The following is a 12301-nucleotide window of genomic DNA, read 5'->3' as shown; positions in this document are numbered from 1 at the left end:
TCAGTTAGAATCATTCCCTAGGAAACATACTTAACCCCTCCCCGCCCCCTAGTGGTTAACCCCTTCACTGCCTGTCACATTTACACAGTAATCAATGCAATTTTATAGCATTGATCGCTGTATAAATGTGATTGGTCCCAAAAATGTGTCAAAAGTGTCCAATGTGTCCGCCATAATGTCGCAGTCACCAAAAAAAATCGCGATCGCCGCTAAAAAAATAAAAAAATATTTTTTTTTTAAAAAATGCCATAGATCTATCCCGTATTTTGTAGACGCTATAACTTTTGCGCAAACCAATCAATATACGCTTATTGCGATTTTTTTTTTTTTTTTTTTTTTTTATACCAAAAATATGTAGAAGAATACTTATCGGCCAAAACTGAGGAAAAAATGTGTTTTTAAAAAAAAAATTGGGATATTTATTATAGCAAAAAGTAAAAAATATTGTGTTTTTTTTCAAAATTGTCGCTCTTCTTTTGTTTATAGCGCAAAAAAATAAAAACCGCAGAGGCGATCAAATACCACCAAAAAAAAGCTCTATTTGTGGTGAAAAAAGGACGTCAATTTTTTTTGGGTACAACGTCGCATGACCGCGTAATTGACGTTAAAAGTGCTACAGCGCTGAAAACTAAAAATTGGCCTGGGAAGGAAGGGGGTGAAATTGCCCTGTATTGAACCGGATAACATCTACCAAACACTATAAGTTCAGTACTGAGTTACTGTTAACAGATTGTTGCAGAAAATGTATATTTTTTACTGAGTGCATGAATAGATCACACATGTTTCATTTGACAGGAAGCAGGCCGATAAAAGACCTGATTTGTGCTGTAATTTTCTTCCTAACTGGAGAGGCAAAAGGATTAAAAATCAAAAGTCATCTATGTTCACGTTCCCAAAATCTGCTGTGCTCCGTTTGTGTTTGCTGGGATGCAGCTTGTCTGTCTGGCATACAATAGCGTTTTTCACCCCCTCATGTTTTTGCTCATTCTATGCTAACTGTATTTCTCAGTGACTCATCAACATGAAGATGGGAACGTGGAGTTCAGCTGGAAGAGGCACCGTTTGTTCAACCACACAGCATGCCTTGTTCTTTACCAGATCTGCATGGAGGTATGAAATCCAAGTAGTTATCTGCACAGTATTGTTGACAATGACACATTTGCAAGAAATGAATGCATGAGTAACTTCTTGTTTCAAGTATTGCCATGTGGAGGTGTGTGCAGTGGTGTGGAGGTTTTTGCAGACCACAATGTAGTAAGATCAGAGGCATTAGGAATATAAATCCCTTGAAATGTTTTTTTTGTTTTTTTTTAGGATCCCACAGCTACGGTTGTTCAAGTGGGAAGCAAACCAAAGAGCAAATGGAGGCCGGTGGCCCTGGACACTGTGGTATGTAAGATGTATAAAGTGATTAGCCTGGTATAAATTCACTTGAAAGAGGCACTTGTAAGGCTGTACATTTATAAAAAAAAAAAAATGGATAAATTCCACTCTTATGCCCTGTACACACGGTCGGATTTTCGAACGGAGAAAGTGCGATCGGATTGTGTTGTCGGAAATTCCGATCGTGTATGGGCTCCATCAGACTTTTTCCGTCGGAATTTCCGACACACAAAGTTTGAGAGCAGGATATAAAATTTTCCGAAAACAAAATCCGAGTCCATGCATGCTCAGAATAAATTAAGAGACGAAAGCTATTGGCTATTGCCCCGTTTATAGTCTCGACGTACGTGTTTTACGTCAGCGCGTTCAGAACGATCGGATTTTCCAACAACTTTGTGCGACCGTGTGTATGTAAGACAAATTTGAGCCAACATCTGTCGGAAAAAAATCCGATGGATTTTGTCGTTGGAATGTCCGTTCAATGTCCGATCGTGTGTACAGGGCATTAAAGTGTATCCCCACCCAGAAAATTAAAATAAGTCTTTGCATGCTAAATGTTTAATAACCATTCACATTAACTTTGCGCTTCCCTAGTAATTACCTGTTGATCCTGCCAGTTCTCTGTGTATGTAGCTAATTCTGTTGTTCTGCCAACAACGCTCTGCTGCTTCAGTCCCATTGTGGAAGCTCCTTTAGCGAATTATTCATTTATGAAATCTGTGGCAGTTGGACGCTTCCTCCGATGCACATGTGTACCTGTGTACAATGGACCGGCCCCTGCAGCTTCTCTCTGCAATGTTACCAATCCTGTGAGTTGTAAGCACAGCTAGGAGTACTTTTGGACATTACATTGGGCTTTACTGATTGTCTCTGTCTACTTCCCTCAGAGTGAGGCACATTACCTGAAGGGCTCTGTGACCGCACACTTTGTTTTTTTTTAATAATTAAACACAAAGGGGGAAAGTAACAAAGAGTTGTGGAAGTACAAGCTTGCACAACTCTTCTAAATTTGGTACATGGAGCAGATTTTGCTCCTAATTAACAAGAGTCACAAGTCTCTTTAAGTAGGAAAGATCAGTTCTCTGTTCTGTGGCAGGCACAGAACATAGAACGGAGAGCTGGAGCTGCGTTCTCCGATCTCTTTGCTCATCCCTGCTCGACTCAGGGCAGAGGGAGGGAGGAGGGTTGTTAACCTGCAGTTTCTGCTTGTGCTGTGTAATCACTGCACGAGCAGAAAGAGGGATGTGAGCTGTCAGCAGACAAGGTCACACCCGGTGGGAGTCTGCGGCAGTTTGCTATATAGCAAACTGCCTTCATCCCTCTGTTAATCTGGAACAGACCTGTAAATGTTTCTATTTCATGCCGAAATAGAAACTGGCACAGGTGGTGCAGATAAACCTGAATCGGGTCCATCTGCTTAGTGTCAAATTCACTTCTGACAGTTTCCTGCACCAATGGTTTTAAGCCGGTATTGAAGTGTTGTGTGGACGTTCTTATGTATTGCCTTTCCATCTACTTGAACTAAACCTGAGTTTAGCAAACCTCAAACTTGTATAAATTACAAGAACAATCGCGCTGTAAAGCACAGTGGAAAAAGGTATAGTCCATAGAGTGCATGGCAGATAAGAAAATTGAATCAATAAATGCACAAAAGCCAGCTACTTCTTGCAGGTAGATCTGGGAAGGATCCCTCATGCACATGCAAAGGTAACAGCCAGCAGGGTGCCAGATTAGTGTGGAGTAAAAACACTTTATTGAAATGGCACACTTACATCTGGGAAACGGGTAACCACCTACAGTGGCTGATGTGGATGGTGCACAACAGCCAACAGCAGTCTGGATAGCCAGATGATCAGTTGCAGGCTTGAAAAGGGAGGCGAGGCCTTGGAAACACGTTGCACCTGATACCTCCTGTTTGTGACCGCTCCTTCCTGTCAGTGGTGCAATCCGAGGGCTATAGACACCTCCGGCTTTCCATCGTTTGCATGCCTGAGCATTGCAGCTGATCATCTGGCTATCTGGACTGCTGTTGGTTGTTGTGCACCATCCGCATCGGCCACTGGAGTTGGTTACAGATTTCACAGATGTAAGTGTGCTATATCAATAAAGTGTTGTTTTTTTCCACACTAATGTGGAGCCTTCTGTCTGTTTCCTTTGCATAAACCTGAGTTTAGCTGATACTCTCACAAAGTAGTAACAAGTTGGCAATTGTGTATTATTCAGAGTGTATGAGCTTTTTTAGAACTATGTTTTTGTTGACATTGCTTTTGTGTCTGAGCTGTGGTCCAATTTAAAATTTGCACATGCTGATCATGCAGAAAGCACAAGGCTGCAATAGTTTCAGATAGCTTGGTGCAATTTATCTTCATCCAAATAACACAGGCCTCTGTTCTGTCACAAAGAACTCGTTTTCTGATAAATGTAATCTGCAAAATGGCTTTTAACCTCTGAGACTACTTATGTCAGGATAATGACAAGTTGCCATTCCATATAATTTTATTTAAGCACTCTCTATGTTCTTGGTTCTGCATAGGAAATGGAAAAACTGGCTTCTAGAAAACTGAAAATTGGAGCAAAGGAGACCATGAAAATTGCAGAGAAGCTTTATACGCAGGGGTAATTTCAACTTCTAAAACATTTAATAACAGGCTGCCTTCTAAAACAATAGAGAAGGTGTATCACATGTCCTATAGCAGCGTTTTTTGTGTAGCCTATGGAATGTCTTCAAAACCCAGCTGCTAGATCTCTTGCATTGGGAATATGGCCTTCCGTGAAGGGGTCTAGGTACACAGGGATCTTAAAACTGAACTCCAGCTTTTGCTACACTTTACATAGTTTGTCTGAGCCAAGATGGCCCATAGGAACAATGTTCCTCACTAACGCATGAGGCTGCTGGATGTATCTGAGGCTACATACAGCATACAGCACCGTGTTCTGGGTTCGAGCCGAGACCTCCTGTCTCATGCCCGGAACACACTAGAGTCTATATGATCAGCGCTCAGCCAATCAGAGAAAGCCGTGTATTCTAGCAACGAACAGAAAGCATCCTCTGATTGGCTGAGTCAGAGGTTGTGACCTCATCAGCCTGCCTCTGACTCAGCCAATCAGAGGAAGCTTTGTATTCATTGCTAGAATACATTGCTTTCTCTGATTGGCTGAGCGCCGATCAGATAGACTCTAGTATGTTCTGGGTATGAGACAGGAAGTCTCGGCTCAAACCCGAAACACACATCCAGCGGCCTCACATGTTAGTGAAGGACATAGTTCCCCCCGAACGAACTATGCAAAGTGTAGCAAAAGATGAAGTTCAGCTTTCATGAATGCAGATCAGATTAGGTTTGCAGGTGCTGTTGTAGCGCACTCTCTGGCAGGGAAACGGTAGATGAGTTTTTAGAGACCCATAGTGACATCTGGTCATGAACAGGTTAACAAGCTTGTTTATTACTTTTTTTTTTTTTTTTTCTAGTTATATCAGTTACCCTCGAACAGAAACCAACATTTTTCCCAAGGACTTAAACCTCACACCATTGGTTGAGCAGCAGACACAGGACCCTCAGTGGGGTGGCTTTGCACAACGAATCTTGGAGAGGGGTGGACCAACTCCCAGGAACGGGAACAAATCAGATCAGGCCCATCCCCCCATCCACCCTACTAAGTATGCCAGCAACCTGCAGGTGAGAATAGGAGTTTCTATTGAACGATTCCTAATGTACTAAGATACAGATGCTGTAATTGAGAGTCATTAGGAATTATAATGTTAAAGGTTTATATATAAAGTATTTCCAGTGGCAAATCCTAACCCATTAATAATGGGTGGATGTCAGTCTAGAGAGATGGGCTTTTCTATTCAGGCTGCATTTGCATGAGGACTGCTCTAGGTAACGTCCATATGTTCCTGATGTTGTAAAGCGCTGCGCAAACTGTTGGCGCTATATAAATCCTGTATAATAATAATAATAATATGTGGGGCTGAACCTCCATGATTGAAAGTGGCATGTCGGGGAGGAAAGTACTAGATGGTGCTGAATGTCCTCCAGTCAGGAAATGATGTGGGCTGTATCTCACTTGCTACATGTTCTAATGTACATCATGAGAAGCAATAAAATCATAGGAAGCAATGTCAATACAGGGTAGGAACCAGTAGAACTGTGCAATACTGAATGGAAGGTTGGAGTTTAAGCTTAAAATTCCTTTTTTTTTCTGTAAATTCTTTTATTTAACCCCTTCGTGCCTAAGGGCAAATCTAAATGCCTAAGCCAATTTTGCAATGTTGACATGTGTTAGTAAAACTGCACATATCATCACAACTACTTTGTGCATCCAGGTGGATTATACCTGATTTTTTTAGGACAAATTGGGCTTTCATTTGGGGGTAAATAGTAATGGATATCTCTCTGTTTTTTTTTTTTGTTTTAAGGAAAACTGGCCCAAAATATTTAAAAGAAAAATCTTTATTTTTTTTTTTTTTTTTAAAGTGATACTACAGTCTTGTTTTAATTTTTTTGTTAACCACTTCAGCCCCGGAAGATTTTACCCCCTTCCTGACCAGAGCACTTTTTACAATTTAGCACTGCGTAGTTTTAACTGACAATTGTGCTGTACCCAAACTTAATTTGTGTCCTTTTTTCCCCACAAATAGAGCTTTCTTTTGGTGGTATTTGATCACCTCTGCATTTTTTTATTCTTTGCGCTTTAAACAAAAAAAGAGTGACGATTTAAAAAAAAACAAAAAACAATATTTTTTACTTTTTGCTATAATATCCCCAAATTTAAAAAAAAAACTGAATTCTTCATCAGTTTAGGCCAATATATATTCTTCTACATATTTTTGGTAAAAAAATCCCAATAAGCGTATAATGATTTGTTTGCGCAAACGCTGTAGCGTCTACAAACAATGGGGAAAATGTATTTCATTTTTATTATTCTTATTCCTTTTTTTTTTTTTGCGATAATGCGACAGACAGATCAGACTCTTTTGACATGGGAGAGCCTCTGGCGGCTCTCCTGGGAAAAGCCGTACCCGTACGGGATTTCGCCCAGGAGAGCCATTCTGCAGCAGTAAATGTACGTGAGCCGGTCGGGAACCGGTTAAACATAACAAACCTATTAGGATATTTGGATGAGGAGGTATACACACCCCTTTTTAGAATGGCTGTAAAAATAACAAACATGTTATACTTGCCAGCTCTGTGCAGTGGTTTTGTACAGAGCAGCCCAGATCCTCCTCTTCTTGTGTCCCTCTTTGGCGCTCCTGACCCCTCCCTCCTGTTGAGTGCCCCCACAGCAAGCAGCTTGCTGTGGGGGCACCCGAGCCGAGTCGCAGCTCCGTGTATCCATTTAGACACTGAGCCGTGGCCTGTCTCCGCCCTGTCCCAGCCAATGAGGAGGGAGAGTCCCGGACAGCCGAGTCTCTTGTGCAACATTGCTGGATCGAGAGGGGGCTTAGGTAAGTTTGGGGGGGGACTGATGCACCCAGAAGGCTTTTTATCTTAATACATAGAATGCATTAAGATAAAAGCCTTCTTCCTTTACAACCACTTTAAATGTAACACTATATTTCTTGCTACTGTTATAACCTACCACCAAAGAACAATCCAAAATAAATTCTCCTGCTTCTGATGATTGTAGCGATATCACATATGTGTATGTTAGTTATTGTTTGTACCTGTAGTACAGCCCAGAAACAATAGTGCGCATTTTGCTTTTGTTAATCATACTTAAAACACACTGACCCTAATTTAAAAAAAAAAAAAAACTGTCCAAAAAATTACTGACCCTGACTTTGACCTTTTGACCCAAACATTAACCCTAACTTAGATCAAACCTTGATCTAGGTATTTTTTTTTTTTTTGTCCTCTATGTCTGCAAGGACCAGAGAGTGATACAATGTATCTCTCTTGTTCATTCACAGAGACAGAAAACACACGGGCTTCGCAGTGACTGATCACTGCAATAGCCAATCAGAGGCTATCACAGCGATCAGGTGACCCGGGAATCGTTAGAATGGGGCCCAAGCTCCCGGGGAGACCCGGTCTCTGTGCTGGGAATGTGCCACGCGGCGCGCTCCCAGCACAAAGGGAGATCTGTAAATATGCGGCCCCAGGGAAAAAAAGCCCAGTCCAGTATGGCCGCATATTTTCGGACGGTCAGCGGGAAGGGGTTAATACAAGATGCAGGAGAGCAGAAGAGGAGTACATATTCAGTACTTATTACATAAAACACTACATCATCTTTACATATGAATAATTTGTACAGGCATCCCTATAAAGTTTTCATTGCTGTCCCTATTGCAGAGATTCATCCTCCCTATTTTTCCTGATTACCATCGTCACATGGGCAGAAGGTGATGGGAAATCCAGAGATAGTTGTCTCTGGAACTAGAATAGAGAGGAAATCTTCCAACGGGGACACCTGTCCAGGGATATCTGTCCAAGGGAGATTTTTTATTACTTTTTGTCCTGTGTACAGGATAGGAGATGAAGGGAAATCTCTCTAGTGGGACACAGTTACCCAATTGTAACCATTCTGTACAATAGAAAAAAAAAGGTTTTGGTTTTATATGTACTTTAAAACACTTCAGAAAAGCTGAATTTTGTGTGAAGATGACAGCTCCTCTGGTGACGTTTTCGCTCTCATCATCACAATAACAATTTGAGAAACAAAGAATACTTGTATTATTGTATTGTATTATTCCAACTGGTAACTGGTTTTATTTGACATATCTGCTTTCAGGGAAATGAGCAGCGGATCTATGAGTTCATTGTGCGTCATTTCTTGGCCTGCTGCTCCCAGGATGCTCAGGGGCAGGAGACCACCGTGGAGATTGACATCGCTGCCGAGAGGTTTGTGGCTCATGGGCTGATGATTATCGCCAGAAATTACCTGGATGTCTATCCGTACGACAAGTGGAACACAAAGGTATAGCTAATGCTGATACACATATAGCAGTTTGATGGTTACCATCATATTCATGCACAATTAATCCACTGTGTGGTGCTCTATCCCCCCGACTGGAAGATATACACTGTATATGTAACATACTACCATTGTAATTAATAACCACTTTACTGGCATTTTTTGTTTATGTGTAAACAATCAGTATTTTTTGCTAGAAAATAACTTGGGATCCCCGAACATTATAATTTTTTTTTTTAAAGCAGAGGCCATAGAGCAGGGATATGCAATTACCGGACCTCCAGCTGTTGCAGAAGTACACGTCCCATGAGGCATAGCAAGACTCTGACAGCTACAAGCATGACACCCAGAGGCAGAGGCATGATGAGACTTGTAGTTTTGCAACAGCTGGAGGTCCACTAATTGCATATCCCTGCCATAGTGAATAAATTGGTGGGTTTTGCAATTTTTTTTTTTATCTTGCACGGTATTTGTGCGGCGTTTTTTTTTTAAACCCATTTTTTGGGGAAAAAAATACACCTTTTTTTGAATTTTTAATGCAAAAAAACAATACCGACCCAAATTTTTATTATAAAAGATGTTACGCCAAGTAAATAGATTAGGGATCGACCTATATCGTTTTTTTTCGGTGCCGATACGATACTGATATTTCGGTCACCTCTCCTGCCAATATCCGATATTTTTTGCCGATATTTTGTAAATTTTTTTTACACTGTTATTCTAAATTTTTTGTTTTTAGTTTTTTATCACTGTTTTTGCTGTCACAAAGAATGTAAACATTCCTTGTGACAGTAAAGGGCATGTGAGAGGTACTCTTTATGGAGAGATCGGGGGTCTATAAGACCCCAAGTCCCTCCTCTGCACTTCAAAATATTCAAAACATCAAGATCGACGTTTTTGAATACATAATTTTTTAAAACTGGCGCCTTTAAGATGCCAGTAATCCGGGAAGTGATGTCATGACATCGCTTCCGGATTACTAGAGCCGAGACCTGTACAAAGCATCGGCTTTGTTTGGGTCTTTGGCCAGCCGGTGGGAGGGTGGGCGGTGGGACGGGAGAGCCCGGGTGAGCGGTGGGAGGGGAGGGGAACGTCTCCTCCTGCTGCTTGTTCTAACAGCCGAGTGGCTGCAGCTGCATGCATCACCCCGGTAAAACCCCTTGAAGCAATATCGGTCAGTTATTTTACAGATGCTTCTAAAAAAGTGAATATCGGCTGCCGATAATCAGCCGCACCTATAAACAGTCGATCCCTAAAATAGATACTAAACATGTCGTGTGCAACGGCGACAAACGACATACATTTTTCTATCCATAGGCGATGCTTTAAAAGCCTTTACAGGTTACCACTTTAGATTTACAGAGGAGGTCTAGTGCTAGAGTTTCTGCCCATGATCTGCATTTGCGGTGATACTTCCAATGTGTGGGACAATCGCTGTTTGCGGGGGGGCGGGGGCACTTATATATAATAATAATAATAATAATATTTTTTATTTTTTTTTATTGCTGTCACAAGGAATGTAAACATCGTTGTGACAACAATAGGCATGTGACTGTTACTCTTTTTTTGGAGGGATCTGAGGTCAATAAGACCCCAAATCCCTCTTCCCTTAAAAGCATTCAAAACACTAAGATCTGTTTTTTTAACTTCTTTCGATTTTAAAAAAATGGTGCTGTTGACATCTGGGTAAACCGGAAGTGATGTTATGTCATGTTAGAGGAGAGCCAATCCCGGCTGTGTTTAGCTTCCTGACCAGCCCGTGAACTCACCTGCTGGTCGCTCGTGTCTCCTGGTGAGACGGCAGAGCCCAAGCAAGCTGCGGAAGGCGGTGGGAGGGGGGGGGACGTCCCCTCCTGCTGCTTGTAAAAACAGTTCAGCGTCTAGTTAGCTTCTAGGATTGCTTTTATAAGAGAGACGTTAACCACTCTTAAAAACGGTACAGGGATGATGCCTGCAGCTGTGAGCATCCTCCTGGTATAACCACCAAAAGTCCAGTGACATATGGGTATGACACTGGTCGGGAACTCCGTCCATTTAGAATCAGTAATTCAGTTATTGGTGGTGTTAGGCAGAGTAACCTGCTAGCTTTTTGTACCTTTTCCGGTTTGCCAAGGTCTTCCATAGGCAACCTTAGGGTCTTACACCTGCTGCTGTGTCTCCTTTTGTAATGACAATGGCATGTGCGCAGGCCAATGAAGTTCAAAGAGAAGTTCGGGAATTTAGAAAAACAAACGGTCATACTCAGGTGGATGCAGCATTGGTCCATCTCTTCCCCGCCACCTCTAGACCAAGAACTGATCGATCAAAGACCGCTGATCGCTCAGTTCTTGGTCTTCAGTGAGCAGAGAGCAGTCAAAATATAGCACAAAAGATTGCACCGCTCCCCCTTTGCTGTGACAAAAAGCCGGGTGCTAGCCTTGGTCCGCAACCAAGATGTGTACAGCAAGAAAGGAAGGAAAGTGGTGCCACCACCGGCATAGAAAAATAGTAGTTTATTGAAGTTTCATAAAAATCAGCAACATGATAAACACACACTACTCCTGTGGCTTCAGCAGACACGTTTCACACACCTATGCTTAGATATTGCTGGGAGCAGAGAGCAGTAACTGTCAGTGCTCACTGAAGTGCCAGGCTGTGGAGGGGGCGATAGCAGCTGGCTTAGTCTCCCAGCGGCACTCTGAGAGGCTGGCCAGCTGCCACTCAGTAATCTGGGTGGATCCCAAATTTACAGTTGAGATCGATCAAGAGTCTGGACCTGTTGAGTGATGTCAGCTTTGGCCCTACTTCTCCTTTATCCACTTGCCTACTGGGCACGTCTACCCCCTTCCTAACCAGGCCAATTTTCAGCTTTCAGCACTCTCACATTTTGAATGACATTTTCAATGTCATGCACTACTGTACCCATATGACTTTTTTTTTTTTCAATACAAATGGAGCTTTGTTTTGCTGGTATTTAATCACCACTGGGTTTTGTTTTTTTTTGCACTATGAAGGAAAAAAGATCAAAAATTCTTTAAAAAAAAAAAAAACATTTTTCTTTGTTTTGTGTTATAAAATTTAGCAAATTTTAGTAATTTTTCATTATATATTTTGGCCAAAAGTTATACTGCTACATATCTTTGGTAAAAATAACCCAGTATATATTATTTGGTCTTTGTGAAAGTTAGAGTCCACAAGCTATGGTATCAATCATTGAAATTTGATGACACCTGATGTACTGATGGCCTATCTCATTTCTTGAGGCCCTAACAAGCCAGGAAAGTACAAATACCCCCCAAATGACCCCTTTCACAAAATTGTCATATTACCAAGTTATTTCTCACACACTGTATAGGCATACTTGTAACTACACCCCAAAACACATTCTGCTGCTACTCCTGAGTATGGCGATATCGTGTGTGAGACTTTTACACAGTCTGGCCACATACAGAGGCCCAACATGCAAGTTGGGCTTTGTAGGAGCATAAATTGCACATCTAATTTCCTGACAACCTATCACACTTTTGAAGGCCCTGGAGAACCAGACAATGAAAACGCCCACAAAATGACCCAATTTTCGAAAGCAAACCCCCCAACGTATAGTCTATAAGGCATTATGAGTCTTTTGAACATGTTATTTTTTTTCAAAATGTGGAAAGAAAGTGAAAACACAAAGTTGTCCATTTTATAAGATATTTCTTAGACACAGCATGTGCATACCACAAATTACACCCCAAAATACATTCTGCTATTCCTCCTGAGTATGGTGATACCACATGTGTGAGACTTTTACATAGCCTGGCCACATACAGAGGCCGAACATTTAGGGGGCAAATCAAATTTCCTGACTACCTATTACAATTACATTTTTTGTGGCACGGATGAGCACAGATGTGGCATGGATGGGCACTGATGTGGCACAGATCAGGCATGGGTGAGGCACGAATGAGGCAGATGGGCATGAGTCCATGGGCATGAGTCCCTGGACGCCCTCTCACAACTAGCCGACCAAGCTGTAGCCATC

At 41.8% G+C, this 12301-nt stretch overlaps 1 protein-coding gene across 3 annotated transcripts in view; it reads left to right on the top strand.

Moving 5' to 3' along the window:
- Positions 1-12301, top strand: part of TOP3A (DNA topoisomerase III alpha) — a 48515-nt gene that overhangs the window by 22818 nt on the left and 13396 nt on the right. For all 3 annotated transcript variants that reach the window (XM_073636383.1, XM_073636382.1, XM_073636384.1), the window contains exons 9-13: positions 1010-1110; positions 1315-1389; positions 3917-3999; positions 4850-5057; positions 8116-8301. In XM_073636383.1, coding sequence (XP_073492484.1) covers positions 1010-1110; positions 1315-1389; positions 3917-3999; positions 4850-5057; positions 8116-8301 — 653 coding nt within the window. The remainder of the gene's footprint in view (positions 1-1009; positions 1111-1314; positions 1390-3916; positions 4000-4849; positions 5058-8115; positions 8302-12301) is intronic.

This window comes from Aquarana catesbeiana, linkage group LG06 (genome assembly GCF_042186555.1).
Source record: "Aquarana catesbeiana isolate 2022-GZ linkage group LG06, ASM4218655v1, whole genome shotgun sequence".
NCBI lineage: Eukaryota > Metazoa > Chordata > Amphibia > Anura > Ranidae > Aquarana > Aquarana catesbeiana.
Note: the sequence above shows the minus strand (reverse complement) of the source record. Positions and strands in the feature narration are given on the sequence as shown.